The sequence below is a fragment of the Passer domesticus genome, chromosome 18, assembly GCF_036417665.1.
Source record: "Passer domesticus isolate bPasDom1 chromosome 18, bPasDom1.hap1, whole genome shotgun sequence".
NCBI lineage: Eukaryota > Metazoa > Chordata > Aves > Passeriformes > Passeridae > Passer > Passer domesticus.
Genome location: NC_087491.1, coordinates 11,790,290 through 11,816,385, shown reverse-complemented (window position 1 = coordinate 11,816,385; position 26,096 = coordinate 11,790,290). Strand labels below are relative to the sequence as shown.

At 46.4% G+C, this 26,096-nt stretch overlaps 1 protein-coding gene across 13 annotated transcripts in view; it reads right to left on the bottom strand.

Moving 5' to 3' along the window:
- Positions 1 to 26,096, bottom strand: part of CRB2 (crumbs cell polarity complex component 2) — a 54,216-nt gene that overhangs the window by 19,600 nt on the left and 8,520 nt on the right. For 10 of the 13 annotated variants that reach the window (XM_064393743.1, XM_064393749.1, XM_064393742.1 and 7 more), the window contains 2 exons: positions 2,180 to 2,878; positions 301 to 496 (listed from right to left, as the gene is read on the bottom strand). In XM_064393743.1, the coding sequence (XP_064249813.1) occupies positions 301 to 496; positions 2,180 to 2,759 (776 nt within the window). In that variant the 5' untranslated portion in view covers positions 2,760 to 2,878. Of the gene's footprint in view, positions 1 to 300; positions 497 to 2,179; positions 2,879 to 11,502; positions 11,662 to 12,967; positions 13,096 to 26,096 lie in introns of those variants that run through there. The other 3 variants (XM_064393739.1, XM_064393741.1, XM_064393752.1) reach the window with 3 other exon arrangements.

Below are 26,096 nucleotides of genomic sequence, written 5' to 3'. Positions count from 1 at the left end.
CCTTACCATGGAAAGGTAAATTCAGACACACAGGTGTGTTCTCAGCAGTTGCCTGTGCTGTTCATGCTCTGCAAACCACTCCTCTGTGTTTGTTCCTCCCTTCCTTTAAGCACCCCTGGAGTTCTGCTAAGGGAGGGGGCTTCTCCCTTACTGCCACAAGTCATTGTTACTGCCTCTCAATGTACAAAACACTAAATCCAATTCCCCCCACAGCTTTCTACTCTGATTTTCACAGGCCACACTGAGTAGACCTTTAGATCAGTCCTGGTGTCTAATTGCCCCCCACCACTGGTTTCTCACCTGTTAATGAGGTCATGACATGTCCCGTTGCTCTGGCACGGCTGGCTCTCACACTCATTGATGTCCACCTCACACTGGGTTCCTTGGTAACCTGGTGCACAGGTGCAGCTGTAGAACCCAACATGATCATTGCACAGGGCCCCATTCAGGCACGGGTCTGAAGCACATTCATCTATTTCAAATTCACAGTTCACACCTTTGTTAAAAGAACAGAAAAATACTGTGTTACAAATCCCCAGAAGTGTATATGTGCTGCCTGGAATTCTGAGATGAAATCACAAGAGTTATCTTGTTATGCCATCAGTTATCAACCCCAGCTGGCTACCAGAGTGATCTCTACTTCCTTCTCTGAAAAAAAAATTCCATTTATTTCAATTGTTTGTAACTTGCTTTGTGATACCCAGGAAAAAAGCACTAAAGTATTGCAAAGCACTGGGTACAGTGATACCTGATGTTACAAAGTGATTTTATTGGGAAATGCTATTAAAAATACAATGTTAGCTCCACTACTGGTCACAGCAAGTAACACCTGTTTGGTACAAAGTCCCAACCTCCCTGACAGAACAAGACCTCATGAAAGATTTCTGTGCAATTATCTTACCTATATTCCACCTCTCTGAGCTGCCTGTGGCCTGGCATCACCTCCAGCCTCACTCATTACAGTGGCACCTATCAATCCATCTAATCTGCCCTCCCTGGCAAAGGCTCCCCACGGAGTGGGCATGGCCATCCTAATCCTGGAGGAATGTGGGCCCCCTAATCTGGTTCAAACCCCTCAATACCCACACAAAACTTCCTTCACCCAAATTCCAGCTGCAAGCACCAGGAAACGACCTGGCCTTGCCAGCCAATGGTGCTCCAACCTCTGGATGAAGAACTAAATCCCAAGGCTAAGCCTCATGATTGACATCAGAATAAACTGAAGCACAACAAACTCCTCCAGCTGCCTGGGTCACTTTATTGCTCCTTTGGCAGGGAATCCCACAATCCTGAATTGAGGATTCAGCAAGAAGATAAAAAAAGAAACTGATTTGCAAGAATTATGCTTGATACTCAAAATCACCAGTAACCTTAGGGCCCACATAAAAAATCTGTCTTGCTTCTCCTTCATCTCTCTTCATTTTTATCAGAGAGTGAGTCAGCATCAGGGACTACATTCCTAATGTTGTAACTTCTCCTCATTCCACTGGTAATCAGCAGCATTCCTTCACACAACTCGACTCCTTAAACGCTTCTGTCTGTGAACAGGAGGGAGGCTGAGAAAGTTCTGGTGCAAGGTGGTACCAGGCAGACATGGACACATTCCACCCCATTGCACTCCGATAAGCAGGGCTGGCGGGAGGAGAGGCCCACACTGCCTCCCTCACAGATAACTCGCAGGTGTGGATTCCTCTCTGAGTCACCATTAGCACAGATGCACAGAACAGAAACACTTAAATCATATGCCAAACAAACATTCACCAGGCATAAAAGAACTGGAAAGCTCCAGCTAGAAGACACTTTTTTCCAAAAGACAAGTACTACCCCTGGAAAAATCCTGCTGGACAGGACCAAGAACTACAGTCCAGGTCAGCAGAGCTAAGTTACACCTGGAAACACTAAGTATCCATTTCCTGATGATAAATATCTTTTAATGTAATCTCCTTAATTTTAAGCTGAGAACTAATCACAGCTACCTTGCACCTATACCTGTGTCCAGTCTCAGACAGTGCACTCCGGGATCCCTGTCTCTCAACACCCGTCCCACACCTGGAATCCAAGGCCTCAAGCACTGCCTGGGAGTGCTGCCAGCAGCCCCACAGCATTGCTCACTGCCGTGCCCGGACGCTGGGGGCTCCAGAGCCCGGTGGGGCCGGGAGCAGCTCGGGGCCGGCCGTACCTGCGTAGCCGGGCGCGCACCGGCACTCGTAGCGGTCCATGTGGTTGAGGCAGGTGCCGCGGTTGCGGCAGGGCCGCGACGCGCACTCGTCGATGTCGATCTCGCAGTGGGAGCCCTGGAAGCCGGGCACGCAGAAGCAGCTGTAGTGGCCCGCGCTGTCCCTGCAGATGGCCCCGTTCCTGCACGGCCCCGAGGCGCACTCGTCGATGTCGTCCCCGCAGGTGGCCCCGCTGAAGCCGGGCGGGCAGAGGCAGCGGTACCCGCCCGGAGCCCCCACACACGTGCCGTTGTTCAGGCAGGGGCGGCTGGAGCACGCGGAGCTTTCTGCCTGGCAGCCTTGGCCAGCGGGGCCCGGCTGGCACCTACAGGTGTATCCAGTCGGGCTAGCCACACATTGGAATCCAGGGTGTGGGCACGGGCTGCTCTCACACGCATCAACACTGCCACAGCCAGCACCTGCAGAGCCAGGTGTGCACACACATTCATACTGCAGGAGTCCTGGAGTGCGGGTGCAGCTCATGTGGGCAGGACAGTCATGTTCAATGCAAGCATCATAGAGCAGTTCACAGTTTATGCCCATGTAGGCTACAGGCTCCACAGGGCACGTGCACTGGTAACCCACTTCCAAATCCTTACAGCTCCCCCCATTCTCACATGGGGACAAGGAACAGCCACTGTCATTTTCAGAGTATGAAGTTCCTGATGAGAAAAGAGACTTTTTGTTAGTCAGCATTTGTAGCTCTAAAGAAAAAAGTTCTGCCAATCCTCACATACAGCTCGGAGACTGCCCACCTAAATTCCACACTCCACAGGGCTGCACTAGCCAGGAGATGAGGATGATACTGGAGAATCAAACATTTACTATAAAGACAAGAGCACTTCATTTGGTGGCAATCAAGAATCTCTTGCCAATTTGGGTAACCAGTTACCTGATTTTTTAGGAGACACTCACAAACCAACTATTTTACTTGTGCTTATTCATCCATGAGTCACTTTCAGAGCAGTGACACGTATCACCTTAAATCCATTCACAAGATTAACTTAGTGTAAAATTCCATGACCCCTTTCACTGGCAGGGCACAGCATTTGTGCCTGGCAATCCTGAGAGGCAGGACGAGTTCAGGTACTGGCTGCAGCTCTGCATGTCCCAGCTGCTCCTTCTGGGGATACAATTTTTCCTCAGCTAATCCAGAAGTGGTTTGAAGATGCTCCCATAAATAACCCAAGGCAAACCCAAGGCACATCTCACAGAGTCTCTGATTACATCAGGCAGCTCAGGTTGACAAGCACTGACCCTCACCCTCTCCACATGTTAGACATGTAAATTTACACAGCAGGACATTTTTAGCAAGGAAGAGCAGAGACTGCTGAGATCACCGTGCTGAAGGCATTTTGGATCAGTACCTGCTGAGCCAAAACACCAGTCTAACAACCAGATAACAGGAACTAATGTTGAGAGCAGATTCCCCTAAATCTGGGGGCATTTGGCTGTGATCAGTTAATTCACACCGAGCCACAATGCCTTGCTGTCCCCTCAAAGGCAGTGTTTAAAAGGCTCTTGCCCCATTAAGCAACTCCACCATCCGGAAATGTGATGGGACGTGCCCACTGAACTGCAAGTTCAGTTCATATAAATGAGATTAAGGAGGATACACGATATTTAAAAAAAAAGGGTTCAACATAGATATTTCAAATGGAGCAGAATGGAACAACAGGAGGAATCCTCATGTCTTTTCCACAAGAAAATTTAAATTTACTTTGTAAAACAAGGGGCAGATTGGCCAAAGGGCAGGACAGCCCAGGGGACAGGAGATAACAGCCTTTATATTAGAATTAGGATATATGTCCTGGATTCAATGCCACAATTAAGCACTTTCCAAAAGACATAAACCAACCAAAAATTAAATAAAGGGACAAAGGCAGTGGAAACAGAGAACTTCCACAAAGGCAGCAGTCATTAGCACCTCATCCCACTGTGGCCTTCTGAGATCAGAGCTTTTCATTCTGCTCAATTCCAAGACAAATAAGAGAGAAGCTGTGTGGTAGAGATATCCCAGCCTGATTCCTGTACAAGTGTTATGAAACATCCAAACTTGGAAGTAACTCTGCCAACAACTACACAGCAGATGTTTGGAAAATGCCTATGAAAAATGGTCTCAAAGCAGAGATAAAGCTCATGAAGGAGCAAATGCTCCTGGGAAATTGCTACTGGTGAGACAATCCAGCCTTCCCTGGTGCCGGAAGTCAAGCCATCACCCGAAGCCTTTGGGCAAGCAGCTCCTCACCCTTTCTGCTGCCCTCTCTGTGCAGCCATGGCCACAAAGCTGCAGGTGGAGGAGGGCAGGATCCCAACCCTGCAGCTCCCTCAGCCCCTGTGCTCCACGAGGAATGCTGCTTTACCCTGCCATGCTCCCTGCCAGGACTGGCCAGGATCACACCTCAGCATCGCTCCCCAGCTGAGCTGCACATCTCTCACTGGTGCCAGCGTTATCCTGGCCCGGTTTTGGGCACGTCTGCCTTGCCCTGGTGCACCTTATCCACCCCTGGTAGTTAATCTGTGTCAGTGGTGCTCTAGCAACTCTGCCCCATCAGCGCCTCAGGCTCTTTGTACCTGAAGGTGGAGGCACCGACTTCAGGGCCTGAAAAGGATTTATAGGAGACTTTGGTTTACAAAAGCCTGCCCCTGCCCTGACCTCCCCCAAATTCCTCCCACCAAAGACTGTAGTGTTTCTAAGTCTTCTTTTAAGAGGCAGTGCTGCTGGGGGAGGGAGGCTACTCGGGGATTTAGGCAGCCCTTTCTCTTCCCAGCATCATCTCCATGGCCCACCCCTCCCTTCCCCTCATGTGATGCTGGGAGAGCTGCTGAGCCCTGCACTGTCCAGCAATCCCATTATTCTGCCATCAACCCTTTTATTCTCAGATTCCCAGTCAGGCAGAAAACAAGGATGACGGAATCTGCCTGGAATCTCTGTGGCAATTAGAGTGGAAGCCCAGGAAACTATTTGCAAAAGAGCTTTACTAGGCAGGAGATATGAGCCTTTGTAGGCTTAATGAGTAACCGGCCCCTGCCTGCACTTTCCAGAGGCCAGGAGCACAGTTTGGGACAAAAAAGGAGTCTGGTGCACGTTGGGAAGGAGCTGCAGCACACTCCATCTGCAAAGAAAGTCCCATTTCCACAGAATCCCCAGGCACTGCTGGCACAGCCAGGCCGAGTCACTGCCAAGGCTCACGTGTGGCTTTCTGCTTCCATGAGAAGAACACAGGCAAAATGCTGATTTGCAAATAAAGCTAAACATCAAAGCCCTTTGCTATTTCCTGCCTTTCCCAAAGTTCTTTCACAACAGACACACCTTTTTGTACCTTTTCTGGTTGGGTCCATCATATAGCTCAAGCACGGACAACACAAAGCTTCCCTGATAAGTGCAAAGGCCTTCCTGGCTACCAAAGACAGCAGTGAAGGAGCAGGGAGAACTCTGGTCTGCTCAAAACTCACTGACCATGAACAGTAGCACTGGCTAATATACAGCTACTTCAGCAGGACAGCATTTTGGAGGAAAATGTTCCTTTTCTGGAACAGATATCCCGAAGTAACACAGCGCTGCTCACAGGGCATGAATGGAGCAGGCTGAGGACAGTGCAGTGTAAATCACAAGAAATGCAACTTCTCTAAATAACTGCAAATTATCCTCTGAACTGCAGCTGGCAGAAAATCCCCCACGTGTTTGAGGAACTCAGTGGAGGCTGCAGGCACACCAACAGCACAAACCCCAAACTCTATCCCACAGACCCCTGTATCCAGCATGCCTGTACTAATACGGAATATTTCCCAAGGACAAAACATGGCCCTGTGTGAATGTACTCTAACCCTAATACTCCTGCCATGGCAGTGCTGAGCATCTGGCTTGACAAGGAGCACATCTGATGATTTTATTCTTTTCAACCATCAGTCCTTACATTTACAATCCTCATACACTTACTGCTCTCAGTTTTGGAATAGATTAATATATGAATGTGAATAGCACATGAATATGCACCAAACACCAATAGGAAAAATGAATAAATTAGCTTTTCCTGCTGCACAATATAACAACCATGACAACATGAGTTCAGACTCTGCTGTTTAATGAACACTGTGAAAATCATGTCAAGGAAATCACTGAATGATAAGAGTTTATAGTTTTTCATCAAAGTAGTTGTTGCTGGATTAACAATGACAATCAGAAGTTTTCCTTTACGTTTCACAAGAAAAATACAAATCAGTGATATTTGTAAGGGAAAAAAGCCCCAGAAGTGTATTATAATCATACCATCCTGCAAGCCTGTGCTGAACTGAAACTGGAGCCCACAGCTCCTTTGAAGAACAGTTCCAGGCATTTAGGGGTGGATTAGGAGGAACTTCAAAGGCTACCAGAGTCCCATATAAAGCATTCATTGAGCTCGGTCAGGACAGGGCTGGTTTTACACTTTAAAGGTAGCTGACAAACATTTTCCCCAAACGATGAGGTTTGTGACCTTTTGTAACACTTTAAGGCAAACAAGCTGCATTACCAGGCTCTGTTTAAATAATTGACTTTAATAACTTTATACTTTATACCTGAACTATGTGATCTTGTCAGAGTTGCAACAGCGAGTTTTTTGACCACAAAAAATCAGAAATTAATGAGAAGTTAGGCAATTACTTCTGTGATTGGAGATGCTGCTTTAGCATTACTCGCTGGCTTCTATTTTGGGGATTTGCTTTTCACAAGTTTGTCTTGGGTAACTGACAGAGGATGGATGTTGTCAATCTACAGACACTCCTGACCGTGTGGAAGCTCTCAGTGCTGCACTGATAACTACCTTAAAGGTGTCTTGCTGATCACTTAAAATTCCAGCAGGGAAGAGGCAGCACTGTGGTTCTCAGCTCACATTTCCTTTGTACTGAAGGACAGAAAAGAAATCCAAGCAGAGGCAGTGGCACCTCCTGGAAATCCCCATCCCTGAATGCCTGTCCATGCACCCTGCACTGGGTGGGAAATGGAAATGTACCATCACCTGTGCACAACTTGTGCAATGGTCACAACCACAGACACAGCTCCCAGAAGAGTCATTTCCTGGCCTAGCAAAACTGAATATGAGCTTGGACAAACCAGATCCTCCTCAAGTGGAAAGAAGCTTCCTTCAGATGTTTTTCACCTGCCCTACTCACTACAATAACTGAAAAAAACCCTCAATTTACAACCAAGAGGTGAGAACAGCAGGATTCCCAGGGCACCACAGGGCCCAGCTGCACCACAACAATCTCAGAGCTTGAGGGATACCCAATTTCCAAAACCAGACTGGTCAAACCCCAGCCTGGGGCAATTCTCACCAGTCAGGCTGTGCTCCTGCTGCTCATCCCAGCACACCTCCCCCTGGAGAATGATCCTGAGGCCAAGGGCAGAAAGGGAACCCTTCCACCAGAAGGAATCCAGAGCAACACAGCTACTAAATAAACGCTGAATACAGGAATGGAGAGTTAGGTCTCCATGACAACAGCAAGGCATGTGCTTATATTAGTAAATCCCTGCTGACCTCTGCTGATCTTTCCCTGTCCTGGTCAGTGTAAAGGATTAGTGAAAGGGGACACACTTTGGCCTGTTCCCAGGATCCACACAACCTGAAAGGGGAATGAACAGGTTTGAAAAGGGGCTTTCATATCCACCCTCTCTCTTCCCTGCCCCTGCTCACTTTGGAAGGACAGCTGTGGAAGAGAATGGCAGGATAAAACCAAATTCTTCTTCAGGAAGCACCTTCCATATACCTGCTCAGGGTCCAAGGCCTCTTCAGGTGCCTTCAGGGCCCCAGAGTCGAAATCTCCCCATTTCTTAAAAGGCAAAAAGGATTCTGAGATATATCTGCTGGTTGAAACTAAACATTATTGTTACTGTCTCAGGTTATCATCTTATCAGATCTGATAATTTATGTGAAGCAGGACATGGCACTATGACCAAAACCCACACACCCTGAAAATAAAGATTAGCTAATCCAACAGTAGTGTTGGCAATCAGCAGGCAGGACTTCTAAAGACAATACTGAATAAATGGCCTGACAAAATGCCAGGGTTGCCAGCAGTGCCAAGAGTGCCTTTTGGAGAAGTCAGTTTTAGAAAGAGCCTCGCTATTCACGACTTTGATGTCTCTTGGAGAGTTTTGGTAGGGCAAACACACAAGCCCAGTGTCACAGCCAAACACCACCTTGGATACCAGCTTCAAGGCATCTCCCCACGTCCCTGCACACAGGCCAGATGACAGTTTTACCCAGATATGGTGTGTCCACCACTTCTCAGACCTCTTCTGACATTGCTTCTCTTTGTTACTTGAGACCAACAAATTCCACATCACATTTGTACACGAAGTTTTTGGTGTGACAGAGTTTTTCATGCCAGATCTATGTATGTGAAATATTTATACAGAATTTACGAAGGCCTAGGCTAGACTTTCATTCATTCAGGCACCAGAAGTGTGGCTCAGGTTCCTGGGAAATATGCAGAATATTTACTCCCTCAAAGAAGGAGGATGGTGATTGCTGGCTCTCTGCCCCCCAGCTTGCCCAGTGAATTGCTAAAAGGTGCCAAACAGTGGGCACCAATCCATGGGGCCCAACAGTGCCAACATCATGGCCCAAGGCATTAACAGCATTAGTCAGAAATACCACTTCAGGGAATTGAACTCATTCTTACCACAGAACAAAAGCCAGCTAGCTGTGTTCATTATCTGCTCAGTTTTCCTGCAGATTGAAGGTGTAACCCCTATTATCATGCTTCTAGAACTGGGAAGAAGACAGGAGCTGTGAATCCCTGGTTTATGACAGCATTGAATACATTGCCACCATAACTCTTTGATCTTCTGTGCCCAGGACACCCCAGTATTTTCCCTTAATGAACACTCCTCCAAGCTGACCTTCATGTTTCACATATTCTCTGATCTCTCAGCCATTTCCACAGATCAAACGCTGGGACAGGGACTTTCCTGTGTATTCAGTTCACCAGAGTGAGTCACAGGCTACCATTTCCAATTCTTATTTAAATATACTGACAATGAACAAAACAGCTGCAAAGATTGATTCTGTTTGTTCCCAGTTTTGAAGTAAGCCTTAAACCGTCCCTGTGTCCGAGCTAATCTCAAGAGCTGGCATTAGAGCTGATAGCACAAAAGGTTTGTCTTGCACATGCTCTAACTCAGCAGGCGTCCAAAGCATCCTCCAGGCAAAAGGTAAGTGAATTCCTGGGCCTGCTGATGGCTGGAGTGTGGGAACAGAAGTGAGAAGACACTCCTTCTGCCCTCCAGAATCTCTTTTAAAGACAAGGAATTAGCTGGGAGCTATTCCATTGTGTTCCCATTACACAGGCAGCAGCAGTAAAAGGGGAGTCACAGGCAGAGCCTGCGCTGTTGCCCCTCCAGGGTTTCTTTTAGGGATTGTGAGGATCTGCCTGCAGGATGCTCTGATGGGTACAGATTGCATCAGGCCAACTGCATTCTCAGAATTTCCACAAAAATTTTGAACAAGTAGCTTAGGCACTCTCTGCTTCAATGACATTTAGACTCAGTCAATTAGAAATAAAAGAAGTAGTGATATGGTTTATAAGGACAAGAAAAGACATTTCTTTATGGCCTTAAAAACCTGCAAGGGCTACCTAAATAGCATCATTCACTCCAGTTAAAATCTAGCAGAATTTCCCTTATAAAATAGGATAGCTGAAAAGACTTTGAAAATCAGCACTTCCCTCGAGCTTTGCTGGCTCCAGCAAGAAGAGTCATCCACCTGCCCTCAAAAGAGCACCAACCTCTCCCTAAACCAGTGCTCCAGAGAGGAGCTGTCTCCAGGAGTGAAAAGCCACAAGTGCAGCAGGCAAAGAGCACAAACCCCGAGCCAAGGCCTGGCCTGGCAGCCCCAGGGGATCCCCCGTGCCCCCGGCCCTGCCTCTGCCCAGCACAAAGCCACCGTAATTGCTTCACACTCCAAACCAGTAGCTATGGTTACTAGATACAAAAGACAGTCCTGCTGCTTCCCTGTGGCCAGAGGAATTCCAGGCACTTGGAGCAAACACACCAGACAAAGAAACTGGTACAAGGAAGGAGAAGAGAAAAAAAAAAAAGACAAAAGTCATGACATATTTTGACTTTCACATTCATGGTCTGAAGTGGTCAGAGCAACAGAAATCTTGGGAGGCTTCAGAAGGAAAAAAAGAGACTGTTAGGGAATCAGAGGAAAAGCTGAAAACTTTCTCCGAATCTCAAAAATTACATAAACATCACCTAGTAATGCAAGAAAATGCCAAGTGCCACGTTCAGCAGACACAAGCAGAGAAAAGGCCCTGACTGCATTTTCTCAGTGTTCTCCTATTGCACATCCATTTCTCCATGTCATGGATCATAGCTGTACTTGCTCAGTGAAACCAAACCTGCCTTGCACCTACAGGTAACGGCCTGCAGTGCTGAGGGCAGGATGAGGAGACCAGTTCAATCCCAATCATACTTTCCAGTAAAAGGCTGGATGTGTTCCTGACATGACCTTATAATCCCCAGATGACTAAAACAGATGTCTGGGCCCAGCAGGTCTCTAGGCACCTACTCCAGAAGAAACAGAGACACCTATTTTTCAGGGAACATAAGATATTGTAAACAAGGGTGTCAATGGAACCCAAAGACAGGGTCTTGGGAATTTGGAGAATCTCAGTGTACTCAAGCAGATTCTTTGGCTATAAAATAAGTTTTTGGTGTGGGAAAAAACACAAAACAAAACAACTCCCCATAGACTCTTTTGTTACCTCACTGCTTCTTGCACTTTGAGGATGGATCTGCTTTTTTCAAAATTTCTAAATGAAGACACTCCTGTGCTGTGATCTCCCTCCACATTTTGCACCAGATGGATCTGGCACTACACTCCCCTGGGTAGCATCCTCTTGTGCTCAGATGTATTTCTTGAGCATATAGGATGGAAATAAAGGTCTGTGTTTCTTCTGTGTGGGCACAACCAAAACATTCAGACCTTTCCAATGGAGAAAATGGTTACTATAATAGGTGAATACTTAATTACATGAATACTCAATTACTTTTAGTTAGTTAGTGAATAAATGCAAACATACATGTGCGCAGGGAGAAAGACAAAAAAAGACAAGAAATAAATGGAAGGAACAACACATCTAGAGTGAAATTCCTATTTATCTTCCTGACAAAAGCTTTTAGGATAAAAATCTAACTGTAAGATGCCAATTTGTTCAATATAAGGGCAAGTCACAGATTTGATCCAAAGTTACTGCATAGCAGCTGGGTAACAATCAGGCACAGAAGACAAAAACTTACCCCAAAACAAGAAGAAAAGTGGCAGCAGGAGAGCAGCATTGCACGGCCTGGAGGTAGTTTTCTTTAATTCCATGACAAGTGTAAGAGTGGCCGCTCTAAAGCCCTCGGGGGAGAGACAGGAGCTGCAGCCCAGCAAGCCCCTCCTGTGGCCGCATCACGGTGCGGGGCGGGCTCTCCCCGGGCCGCAGCAGCAGCACCGAGCCCATGGACAGAGCCGCGGACAGAGCCCGGGAACAGGGACGGCGGACTGAGCCCGGGGGACAGAGCCCGGGGACAGGGACCGCGGACTGAGCCGGGGACAGAGCCCGGGAACAGAGCCCGGGGACAGGGACTGCGGACTGAGCCGGGGACAGAGCCCGGGGACAGAGCCCGGGGACAGAGCCCGGGGACAGAGCCCGGGGACTGAGCCCGGGGACTGAGCCGGGGACAGACCTGCGGACAGAGCCCGGGGGACAGAGCCCGGGGACAGAGCCCGGGGACTGAGCCCGGGGACTGAGCCCGGGGACAGGGACCGCGGACTGAGCCCGGGGGACAGAGCCCGGGGGACAGAGCCCGGGGACTGAGCCGGGGACAGAGCCCGGGGACAGAGCCCGGGGGACAGAGCCCGGGGGACAGAGCCCGGGGGACAGAGCCGGGAGCGCCGGCAAAGCCTGCCTGGATCGCGCGGAGCGGACTGCAGCCGCTCCCGCGCTCGGGCTGCCCCGGGCACCGCGGCTCTGCCCCTCCGGAGTGCCGGGAGCACACCTGGGCTGGCCCCACAGGGCAGCTCAGAGCTGCTCCGGGACGAGGCTCTTTGGAGGGTGCCGAGCTCTGTATTGACCAACTCCACAGCAGGATAAAAAGTTTTCTGAGAGAAGCTGCTTCTTCGTTCAAAGAGAAATAAGACAAAAGCACTCTGTTAACCCCAAAAACCCGCATTAATCTTTACTATTGTCTCATCAAGGTGGGTGATACCACAAGTCAGGTGAACTCACAAAATGTACAGAAACCCTCTTCTCAATTGAGGAACAGTTACAGAGATCAACGGAGGTGCAAAACACAGGCACCAAATCACACCACCTTTAGATACGTGGGTTTAGTTTTAGAAGTGGAAAAAGTTATCAGTGTGCATTGTTTAATGACAGTAACTGGAACAAGACAGCCCACACTCAGCTGAGACCTACTAAGTCTCTCTAAATCCACATCACAATTGGATTAAACTAACTGTAATGAGAATTAAGTACATTGCCTCACCCTTCACTAACAACTAAAAATAGAACACAGGTAAGATGCCAGACAAATTCCTAGTTTAGACAAGAAATATGCAAGATAGCAATGAATTGGTGCAGACACACCTAGGCTGCACACGGGGAAAACAGGAGCAAAATTACAGTGAGTAATCTGCATTATGCCAGCATCCTTGCAGGGCAGCAGAGGCTGGTGGGATTTGTGCATGGAAATGGGATAGTTACTGCAGGGCTTTTACCTTCAGTGCAGAAGCAGAACAGCCACAGCAAGAGCCTTTCCACCACCCAGACTCTGCAGTTCAGGAGCAAATGGTTCATCTCACTGTCCTGCCTTGGAATGCTCCAAAGATGATATATCATGTGTTATCAACCTTATCTGGACCACCCTGCCCCCTCTTTCATCTCTGGTGTCCTCAGTCTGTTTTCTCAAGATCAGCCTCAGTATTAGTTTCTTGCCAGTTACCACAACCATCTGGAACTCATTTCTGTCTCCTTAGACTCTGGTTTTGCTGTCAGGGGATGTAACCAAACACTGACGTGCACAGAATCTTTCTGCCTAGAATATTTTTGCCTCACCTGTGTGAATTATGCTCTCAACAATCCAGCTTTTCCAAATCCCAGCAAATACATATGAATCATTGCACAATTAACATGGCAACAAAGCATTCTTAGCCAGACACTGCTGTAAGTCGAGTAGAGCAACACTTCACAACACCAGGAAAACACACCCAGTGCATGGTAATTTATGGCTTCCAGGACTACCTGAAGGACCTGCTCAGCTTTCATGAAACAAGGAGTATGACAAACCCCCACACACAGAAAGGGGAGGTCGTCCCACAGAGGCTGAGGTCTTGTGCTGTTCCTGCTGTGCTGTGTGGCCTGTCACACCCCAAACCCTGGACAGAGCCATGACAGAGGCTGTCACACCAGCCAGACTGAGGGAAGTGGAAAACAGTTACATCCAACTTCCTCACAGTAATCAAAATACCTTAATCTATTGTCTACCTGTAAGGACATTAGAATTTAATTTTATCAATGTCCATTTTATGAGATTTTGCCAGCATAAACAGCAAACCACTCCTGTCCTGGACCCCTGGGCATATAAAAGCCAGTGTGGGTATTAACCAGCTTAGTCCAATTAAAGGACCCTAATGCAACTCTGTTAAGGCCCTGATCTGTTAGGCTTGACTACATTTCCAAAAGAGCACAATTGGGTGGATTTGTTATCTAAAGCATAAGCTCCAAGTCCTTAGTCATCCTTGCTAAAGCCCTCCCCAAACTGGTCATGGTTTGTGCTACCTCTGCATCGCTGCCACCCAACGTCACCATAATCTGCTCTTTAACATAGCATTAAAACTGGAGCCAAAGGACACAGCTGCTTTCCTTGGTGTAACACTCATTATGGGAGATTTAAGGACACATAACAGCAAGGCTTCTATTCTCAGCCTGAAGCAGGAACCTTCGCAAGCCGGAAATGCATGCCATGGAAATGGGGCAGCAGTGGGCAAGCTGGATTAGAGGGAAAAGGAGAAAGTAGGTTGGGGTACAGCAGAACCTTCCTGTCCACTTATTCTATACCTTTCTGTATACTTGTCATAAACCAGTCCTATACATCTTCTACAAAAGTTCAGAGGGAATCACATACCAAAGTACCTCAGCAAAAGTCTGCTTTTCACTTAAAAACAATGTACACTCGCATGAGTTTCACAATCTTTCCTCACACAGGGTTTAAAATAATCCTAATACTGCAGATTGGATACTGGAGACGTGTGACAGGCCAGCAAATATCAGTGGTACAAATAAAGCCATTCCTCTCTCCTGTCACGTGCATGCTGTGACTGCCACAGGGGACAGAGCCTCACCTTCCCTCCTCACTGTTCTGGAAGCACAAACTTCCAGATATTTTACTGAATTGAACAATGAAAGCCAACAGCATCAGTCGTAATTTTTCCCCCAACTTTGTCGTCTAAGGGTCATTAGGCACAACAGTACACAAAACAGTCCATACTAACAGTGGCTGCAGGCTTGGGAAGTTGAGTCAGTAAAGAAAAAACCTTCCAGTTCCACTCAAAAACTGTGCCAAACTTAACTGCTTCCATACACTCTCCTGTTTTCTGACACTGCTGAAAAGTGCCAGGAATATTTTTTAAAACTCCATAAGTTTTGGAATTTCAAGCCTCCAGACTCACAGGCCAATTGTGTACACTGAAATGTTTAAATACAATTTGGTGCTGTAGTGCTCAAGGGTTCCCCAGGGTCCAGTCTCTAACTGGAAATTGGCTCTCTGCTGCTGGCCTGAACAGGCACTGTCCCCACTCCCCATCAGCCCACTAGATGTCCCTTCTGCACTGTCAAAGTCACCCAAGGCCCCCGTGGGAAAACAGGAGAGCTGGAAAGAAATGAACGTTCCAGCAGCACTGGGGAACCAGAGCTCTGGACACATCCTGAAGTGCTGCAGAACTGTGCCAGCAGCACCCTGCACGCTGCAAGACCTTCTGCAACATCCCACAGCAGAGCAGCCAAGGTAGAGGTGGGGCTGTGAGCCAAAACTTTACAGCTGCTATTAAAACCTGGCAAAATCACACAAAATGTCCAGTCTTGAGAGATCCTAACTGCATTTTTTTAGACACAATAAATTTAGTTTCCTATCACTGCTAATCAGAACTGCTGGCAAGAAAATCTTGCTGCCTGATAAACATCAGAGTCCTGAGCCTGTGAGATTGGTCAGTCCTGGGCAATGGCAGTGGAAAAAGTGGCAGAGCAAGAGGGTCTTGCCTGGGCACTGACATGAGTGTGCAGATTCTGGCACAGCCTCACTTTCCTGGAGCATGATCACCAACTTCAGATAAAACTGTGGTGCTGAGGAAGAGGCAGGGGACATTCCAGAGGACAAGGGCAGAATGAACATGTTTGCCTGAGGTCTGAAATCACTTCCCCTGCCTTGCAGCATTGGCTGCTTGTTCAGAGATTTTCACAACACTCCTCATTCCAAAAAAGAGCTAACTGTAAGGACCATAACAAAGCTATCCAACATGTGCACAGCACCCGTGGCTCCCACTCCAACAGATAAACCACAGAAACACACAGAGACGAGGCTGTGGCTAAGACAGGGCCACACTCCTGCCAAGCTCTCTCTCGAGGAAGTCACAGAAGTCAGGCTCTGACCATGGGTGTACCCTTTGATCTCCATGAGACCCTGCTGGGCTGCTGCAGGTCAGCTTCATGCCCTTTGATCCTGTTCCCTCTTACAGCTGCCTGGTGGAGGTGAATCCTTCCAAGGGGCCTCTCTGGCAGACAGGGATAGAGCAGAATGTTGATCACCTGATGGGAGGCAGCCAAAACAGTGTAAAAAGGGTCTCAGGCAAGATGTTCTGCAGTAAAATGTTATGGCAGGAAGGATATGCCCAGTACACTGCCAGGATCCGAGGGTGTTTTGAGAGGCCTTTTTGCTGCTGTTTGTCACAATGGAGTTTGTAGACAGCCCTTCCCCGCGGGCTCAGGGAGGCCCTGGCGCCGCTGAGGGCAGGGCTGTGCTCCCAGCCCCAGAGCAGCCTGCAGAGGCTGCACTGGCGGTGTTTGCTGCACAGCTCCGCACTGCCAGAGCCCCGGAGCCAGCCCGGGCTGCAGGGGAGCACCCCAGGGAGGGAGGCTGCCCTGCGGCACAGCCCGCTGAAGGAACCTCCTCCTGCTCAAGTCTGTACTCCGGGAAGGCCAAGTGGGAGCGGGAGAACAGGGAATTTGGGACCTGAAAAACAAACACATCCAGCTGCACCGTGTGAGCTCTGAACATGAGTGCAGCCTCAAAATCCTGTCTGACATCTGTCTCCGCCATGGAAATTACACCTTTGGATTCTGCATAAAATCAGCAAGCTCTGCCTCATTTTCCTGCCAGCTGCAATCTCTGCTTCTCCTCAAAGGCTTCACACAGTCTGCTCAGTAATGAGGCCTCTGGGAAAACTGGACATTGTCACCAGTAGGTGGCAGGAACTAAAATGGATACAGATCACAAATGTGCCAAATGCTGAGGAATGAGTAATGTTCTCCAAGATGCCAAAGATTGGGACTCACTTTTGTGTATTTGCACCTTAATGAGTACTAAACTCTTCTATTATTTCCAAATCTAATCCAGTCAACTAAAGACAGATTTTTCAGTATGAAGGCAAGGGACAACTACAAAGAAACATTCAACTGAATGTTGAATTCCTGACTCAGAGGTGGGGATATTGTCCAGTACTTTCAGTATTCTGGGCTGGGACACTTCTGCCTTTCAAGGAAATACTAGAAATATTAGAAAAATATTGAAAGTACTGTTCCACACCAGTATTAGCATTATTATTTCACAGACTGAATCTCCCATGTGAATCAACTGTTTCTACTTCACAACTGCCCCAGAACAATGGCCCTGCCTAAAGTGGGTGTGACAAGCTGCCGATTTGCTCTCCCTTGGCTGAGGTGCTGGCAGGGATCAGCACAGCACACGCTGCCATTTTGCTGGGATGCTAAACCCTGGTGTCTCCATCACCAGATTGCTTAACAAAGCTCTAAGAATGACCAAACAGATCTTCACCTAAGCGTTAACAGCACTCAAGCTTACTCTGTGGTCTCCAAATGAGTATTTTTGTTTGTTTCTACTTGCAGAACTGGACCAGAGACAAGGGTTTCAGCACTTCCCTCTGCCCTGAGGGAAGCTCTGTTCCACTCCTCTTAGCCACCATGGTTCATGCACATTTTCTACTTCATGTCTCCAAACAGCAGGCAAAGTGAGCTCCTGCTGGGCTTCTGTCAGAGGAGATATTGATCTGCAGCACAAATGCTTGAAACTCTTGCTCTGCTAACTGGTGTGCTGAATGTGCACAGGAGCTCATCAATATGTCTGAAACAAAATCTGCTCAATGACTTTTGGGAAATAAAAAAAGAAAAACAGGTTTCTGATGAGGTTGTATACAAATATTGAAATATTGGATGGATCTAGAAACTTTCCAAGAACTGGTAAAAGCACCATGAAGCACCACTTCATCTGGTTTACAGCCATTTCAGTAAGAGCAAGAATAAGCACCTAAGCATCTCTCTGATGAGGCACACATAAGGCTTCCTGTGAGGCTGTACACAAAGCATTGAAGTGGATGGATCTAGAATCCTCCCAAGAACTATGGGGAAAAACATAAAAAGAATTATAATACTTTAAATGAACTATTTAATGCCAATCCAGCTTTGCAATTCACCAATTACATGTATAATTTCTGGAAAAAACCATAATTGACAGCTTATTGGAACAGTACCCATTTTATCCCCAAGAAACTTCACTGCATCTGAGCCAACTTTATATATACCCCAGCAAGAAGCAGCATCTTGTATATTTAAAGAAGTTTTCCATGCCAAGGCCAGTGTGTCAGCACCATTTGTTATGCTTGAATGCTCTATGAGACAGAAGTCACAAACCTGACAATTTAACTCTCATTAGCTCTCATTTATCTCTCGTGCCAGCCCAGCTACACTCTGGGCAAATTATGAACCAAGTTTTTGCTTCCAGTTCAGCTTGAGGTCCCCACCTATGACAGGACTTTAGGAAAATTTCCTCTGCTGTCCCTGGGAGCAGAAGGGAAGCCAAAGGTGATGGCTGAGCTTCCCAGAATGACAGAGCAGCAGAGGCTCAGCTCTGCTCTGTGCTGTCCCAACGGGTCTGTGCCTCCCTGGCTCTGCTAGCCCACACCTTCAGTGAGTCACTGGCAGGTCACGGGGCCCATCAGTGATTTTCACAGAAAACCCTCGGCTGAAGGTTTAAACTGCATTTGATCCAAAGCCTTTTTTAGTGCATGACTCTGAACCAGGGCACTTTGCATATTTCTGCCAGTCTCCCTTCGCAGGAGGTCACCATGGCAAGCATGCTGGAAAAAACAGAATCCAGGAAGCAAGGAAATCTATTTGGGGTATGTGTGTGTCTGTGTGTGTTCTGAGAAAATGACAAACCACTGCCACTTGTAATATAGGAGACTAAGTGAAGATTTAAATTCCATTTCTGCCTCCTGTAAAGCTTGCTAAAACACTGGTTCCCTTAGCTTTTGCACTTCCTTTGACTCAGGCCAGACAATGGAGATTAATCAGTGCCCAGTACCCAGTATTTCTGAGATTTTACAGTTTCCTTTCACTTAGGAAGATAAAAAGTCAACTTGTATGGGCTGTTGTAACCTCTTTTAACTTGGGGAATCATACAGGCATTTCCCTGAAATCTTGGATGAGCAAATGATTACTTTTAATTTTATTTTGTCAGAGTTAACCCTAAGTAATCTTGTGCACATTACAATCTGAACTAACTTCTTATTATAGCAACCAACTTTTGGGAGAATAGCAAGGAGAAAATCAAAGCAACCAAAATGCAGGGGGGGAAGCCAGCAATGTCAACACATTGTGTTTCCCCTTGGAACAGTTTCTTCCCATTCATAAGAGGCTACATCCTTCAGACAGGGTTTTAAAACAGTCAATCCCATTCGTGGCTATTAACTTTCACACTGAGACACACTTAGCTCCAACTTCCTTGCTTCTTTCCCCTCCTCATTTAACCCTATTGCCACAATCTGTTACAATCAGAAAGCTGACACTGTATTCCCACCACTCAATATCCACAGAGTTATCACTGAAGTCACAGCCACAGTTCATCTTTCTACGACTTTAAAGCTCATAATCCTGTGTTACATCAGCCACAAAGACAGTGATTTATTGAATCTGCCCAGCACACTCTTGTCTTTTCCTATTGCTTTGCAGAGATGGTGCTTCCATCACAGGCACATCCTCGAGGGCTGCTGGAATCTTGCTGCTAGGTCAGAACTGGCCCCTCCAATGTAGGAACTAAACAACTTATTTGGGCAGTAACACAGAGGAACTGCCACAGCAGCAAGGGACACAAAGCTTCCCAGCTCATTCATCCATCTCCAGCTGAAATGGAGCTTCCAGGGGTGAAATGAGGTCAAAACAAAGTAAAAGAGGAAGTGGAATCTGTCCAACAATAAACCAGGTGTCAACATCCACTGCACAGAGCCTGACCAAGGACAGCACGGTCATTCTCTGTGAGCTGTGCTGGGATGTTGGGAATTTTGAGCAGATGTTAATAGGATGAATACATACCAGTTGTACAGTCTCAGAATAATAATGCCTGTGAATGCCAAAAGCATATTGATCTCCTCAAGTGCAGAGTCAGAGCACCTAATGGCTCTAGAGAGAGCAGGGAAACACTCAGAAGGGGAAGAGAGAAAAAACAAAAGAGAAGATGCTTCAGATTGGAGAGTTCTATCAGCTCAAAGAGCCTTGGGGCACCCAGGGGTGTCAGACTGCTGCTGCACAGACATTCTGAGGGACCCAAGAACACACAGTTTGTGCACAGGAATGGCAGAATGAAGTTACTCAACTTGTATAATTATAACAGGTCTAAACCACTTCTAGGTAGAATATTAGAACCAGGAAGAACCTTAAGATGAAAATACATCCTTACTGCACTGTCCTGATGGACCAGAACTGTGGGAAAAGAAAAGCTAACACCAGTGACACAGAGAATGCAGATACTGTTCAAAAGAAATTAAAAGGGAAATTCTTTCCATTTTAATGACCTCAGCTGTTATTAGTGATGCAGATCAGGGCTTTGTTCTAAAAGGAAATCTCGTAGCTAACCTGTGGTGTTCTTTCAACTGGGAGACATTGAAAGCTCCTTTTTACACCAGGGCTGTGTAACTGGGAAATTCAATTAATTCTCTTTGCTTTGATATCTATTTAGTTCAGCACTACACACACTGTCAGAAGCAAAATGCTATCCTTCACTGCACCTGAGGGCCAGGTGGTCCAGTGTCATGCTCCATGGAACATCCAGTGTTTTCACCCTCTCACAAAGACATGCAGCTCTTTGAGGGAGGACAAGACTCCAGGACAACAGGACTGCAAATTACCAGCTTGGTCAGAGGGGATTTTATTTTTTATGAGCTACAAGCCAGACCAAAATACACTAACAGAGATATCCTTGTAAAGTTCACTCCCAGCAGTGCCACCATAGGAGCATATCAGAATTCTAGCAGCTCTGGTCAATAGTATTATATATCCCCTGAACCACTAAGGACATTAAGCAAACACATTGAAGAATGAGAAAAGATTCCAGTTATCCTGAGCTTCCCACTCTCTGACCACAAAACCACACTCTCACATCAAATGGGGAATGCAGCTCAAGGGACATTTTAATCCTACACCCCTATTCTAATTAATAATCCTACTTTATCAATATTTGATGGAGCTGTTATTGTGTCTGCTCTGGCCACTTCACTTTTCAGAGAATGCTCTGAATTACCCTGCTCAACAGCAATGCAAGAGCACTGTGCTCCTCTCAGGGTAGTGCAGACTGAACCACAGCACGTCCTTTCCTAAGGCAGTGCCTCTGCAGAAGGTCCTGCTGCAGGAGCAGCCCGGGGGATGGACTGGCAGCTGCAGCATCTGCAGCTGAGCATCAACTGCTGCACAAAGATCTACTGACTCAGCCTTAATGACCCCTCCCATCGGGGCCCACTACGCCACCATGGGATGGGAAAGAAAATAAACTCACATCCTGAAAAGCAAGCCACAACAGAGACAATGGTGAGAACAACAGAGCCCAGTCATTATGTATGTTGGCACAGAGACTAACAGTTAATAAGGCACAAAACCAATTATGACAAGAAAAACTCAGTTTTTTGCAGACAAAGTGTTGAAGAGAAGGAAGCAGACTACACTGTGCTAAACACGACAGACACGCCTGGCCTCACCACAAACCCTCACTCAGATGAGCATCTGACCAGGGCTGCTGTTGGGATTGCATTCCCACGGGGTCAGGAGGTTACTGCTGCTCCCCAGCTCCTCAGCAGCACCATGCACACGACAGTGCAGGCACAGGAACTGCCCCAACAGCTGCCTTGACATGAGCAGCAAAATGAACTCAGCAATTGCAAGTGCTTCAGCTGAAGTCCATTGCTTAGGGAAAGGCACTCAAAAACAATTACATGCTGCTACAGGAAAAGTAAAACATTCCACAACCCACATCACACTCTTTAAGGATCCTCTTTGAGAAACAGAATACTCAAAATTCTCCATAAGATCAGACCTTGCTGTGGAAGAACCCAGGGAAGGGCAGTACAAACCCATGGATACAGAAAGGGCTTTTCCTGTACCTTCCTCAGACTCAGTTTCTGCATCCTGTACCTTCCATCTGTAAGGGTATTTCCTAAGTTCTACCTAGCTTGTTTCTGTACAGCAGAAGTGTTGCCAAAGCAGAGGTAGGGACTGAACTGTGGAAATACATTGGTAAGCTCTCACTTTTCTGTCATATTGCACATGTTCCCAGTTTCAGGATTTTACTGCATTATACAATGCAGTACCATAAATGCAGGTATCAATTACTATACAGGGAAGGAGCAGAGAAGCAGATAAATTCATCCCAGTTCAAAGGCTGCCAATAATGGCTCTTCATGGGACAACAGGCAGCAGTCAGAGTGCCAGACAGATCCCTAATTACTATGTACCTTCTACACTCAGCATCAGACTCAAAGCCCAAAGAAGCAATTAAAGACAGCTAACAATTACAGGAGGCTTTGGTTGAGGCCATTGGAGAACCTGCTCCTGGGGAGCTCTGTCCTTCCACATTCCAGCAGGTTGTGATGGTCACAAGATTGTCAAAGGTCAGAAAAATCTATACAGAGAGGGAATAAGTCCTGAATAACAGCTGTCCAGAGAGTCAAAACCGCTGGATCATGCAAATTTTGAGGAAAATTTGATATCACCTGTTCTGCCTTTAGAGAGAAGAAAAGATGCAATGGCATTATCTTTTCACAGCAATGATACAAGCACAGAACAGCAAACAGATGGAGGTGTCAGAACAAAGTGTGAAACAGAAAAAATAATAAAGTGAGAGCCCCTCTGTTTGAGATCTTTGTGCTGTGAAATCCTGTTTGTAGTGACCTGTCAGAAAAATGCCTCAATCACGACAAGCTGGGATAAGCACAGGTACTTAACCTCAGAGACAGAGGGTCTGACATCCCCCAGGGATGGGCAGGGGATGCACACCATGGGCAGGGCGAGGGCTACAGCACCTGCACAGCAGAACCATGGCTTGGTGTTGGAAGGAGCCCTGGAATTAAACTGCTTGCATGAGTATTCATGCAAATTCTGAGTAGTGGAGCTCCTGAGAGGAGCCAAGTGACAGAACGATGCTTTGGGTTGTTTGTTTCCAGGAGAAAAAAAAAAAAAAAAGGGAAAGTACAGAAAAGAAACATGCGAAAAGTGGAAGGAGCTAAATGTTATCAAGATAAAATGGAAAAGGCTTAATACAATTTATCAAAGACTAGGTATCCCTGTCACAACACATGCTACCAAGGTTCAACTGAGCAGTGTGGATTTTGAAGGACACTGTTTCATCTATAAAGGTTTGGAGATGTTACAATGTAGTCTTTTGCCAGAAGATACTTTATCAAAATTGCTGTAAACAGTAACTCATTCAAACAAAGAAAAAATTGCTGTAAACAGTAACTTGTTCAAGCAAAGAAGAGGCTCCTCCATGAGCTTAAAAGGATGTAAGCCTTCAATTCTGTTTTTGAAGAATGTTTCAGATATTGATTTCTACCTCATACTCAACATAAGTTAGGTTTTCTTCACAATTCTGGTGCACAGAGGAGAAAGCAACAGCATTTCCCTGAATCTCCTGAATCTTTACACAGATTTTTTCTAACACCATGTTCTCTGGTTAGATCTTCCCAATACTTCTCCAGCAGCTGTAGCAAACCAAAGTATTTGGCAATACTGAATTACTCAAAGAAATCTGAGCTGTCTCTCTGTTCCTAGGTCTCCCTCAGGGCCCTGAGTGGGTTGCAATAGCACAGACAGTTGCTCTAAATAGCTTGGATCCAAACACTCTACTTGATGGTGATTAAATACATAAAATGTTACACATCCAATGTTTGAAATGCAAAGGCCCAGGGCACCTCAGCAATGCTTTCCACACAGAGCAATTACAGCACTGGGAGTACTGGAAATACCATCATGTGATCCAGTCACAAACTACTGATCTAAAGAGAAGGAATCTAGAACAGAAAGGAACAGGGAGAAAGTTCAAGATGTCCTACTGATGTTTTCCCTTTTGTGCAAGCCAGTCTTTATTGCAGACCTGTATGAGAAAACAGATGTTGCACACACACAGCTGCCACACTGACACTATTCATTCCTAGGAAGGATCACAGTCTAGGCCATTCAAGGCAGAACTTTTTTGCTGCGACTGTTAGATCTGTACCCTTCAAAAGTTGGGTTTTTTACTTTGAAAAGGCTGTGCTTTACAAAGATGTTGCTAACAGAGGAAGTGAATCTATGATACTGCAAATTAATTATTCTTTGTTATATAGCTATACTTTTTTCTAACAGAATACTAATCCTGACAGTTAGCACTGATTAGTATTTTGGAAGTGGTTCTCAGGAGCTGCTGACTCACTGGGCCGTGGTCCTCACTGTTTCAACAAACTACAGAAACAGGCAAAGCAAAAGCAGAGGTCAGGCAAAGCCCATCCATGGCTCATCAAGGAATTTAAATACATGAAAGTAAGTGTGGCTTTATAGTCCTTTAATTATGCATGGCATCTGAATTATGCATGGAGCAGAGGGCACGCAGGAACTGTGGTGGAAGGAAGCAGCACTGTGCACTGGCACCTCCTCCCAGGACAAGACATGCCTGTGCTCTGCACCAGGCTCTCTCCAGCCTAGTGGAACCTGCCATTCCCAGAGGTTTTGCACACCCATTCCCACAGAAGGAGCTGTCTCATCCTGCTCAGCAATCCCTGCTGCCCCCTCAGAGGAGCACATTTCCATTGCTGGAGAGCAATTACTTCCCCTAGATCCTGCTGTGCTCTTATTTAGCCCAAGTACTCTTCAAGAATAATGTAATCCATAGGTACTTTAAACCTATAAAACCTAACTTAATGTCAAGTGTTTAAATACAGATCATGCCTTTCATATCAGTTAGTGCTTTGTAATAATGTAGGGCGTTTGTCTAATCTGACTGTAATAACTCTTTTTCTACTCTAAGTCAATATTTACACCTTCCCCATTTTTGTGAGGCACAGACATGATCACCTCTTGTAATGCCATATAATCTGGCTGTAAGGTCCCTTGGAAACAAAAGTCAACTTTAATCATTATATCATTAGTCAACACTAACCATTATCCCAAGTTCTGTTACTTATAGTGGATCTATAATAAATGTATACAGACACAAATCATGCACGAGTACAAGAACTCCACCTTCAGTCCTTACTTCCATACTCTTCTTTCCATTTGCTTTTGTTTTCTATTGACTATTTTTCACTTTAAATGCACAGTTGTATTATACATGAATAAATACAGACTATTCAGAGAAGCGATAGTGGATAAAGGATTAATCCTCTGAGACAGTTTTACAGGTTGGTCTGTCCTTATGCATTTCCATAGCCAGACATCAACAAAGAACATCTCCTCCTCCTCCTTAGACTGTGCCTCGCACTGGGTGAAACACTAAACCCTGCTCCCTGAAGCAAGTTTTGTGCAGAAAACAGACACTGTCAACTTCAGACACAGCCCCACACACAGGCTGACATTTGGTTTGTGCAGGGAGAACTGCTGAAACTCCAGGTGTGATCTTGCAGAAGGAATATTTGTGCTTCAGTCTTTCCCTGAGGCACGGTGACCTTCCCTCGAGCGGGAGCAGCACAGCTCTGCACTGAGCTGCAGCTGCCACGCGGTGGCAGGAGCTGGGTACCGGCACCACAGCGCTGCTCCCAGGAATGCACCAGCAGTGCTTATCCTCCGCTCAAGGTGACTCTCAAGATGATTTCTTGCCTCCTCATTAGTTATTATACATATTTATAGACAAGTTAAAGACTCAAATAAACGCTTATTTAATTAATCGCTTCGAGCTCTAGTGGAACAAACAGTATCAAACCAGTTCATCAGCTCAGGGGCTTATGACAATTCAACACAATTTAATTTTTATCTGCTCCCTCTCTGCAGTATCATGTCTCACACAAGAGTTAAAACACCAAACACTGGCAGAGTTCTTTGTAACAGAAGTAGCATAAGGAGTTCTGAACTATCAACTATTTGCTTCAACTCATAATGAACAGAATATTGATTTGATGCAATAATCAAGTTAGGCTTGCTTCTACACCCCTCTCCCAAAAACATGGTGTCTAATCTTTCAGTATTTAGCTGATAATTCAATTACCAGCTTATTGAGAGCAGCTACAAAGACAGTGGATGCTGCTCACTGTGATTTGGATCATGTGAATGAACAGTATTCCACACAAGGTGCTTCTGAACGCCTGCTTTGTGAGACTGTGCCAGCCT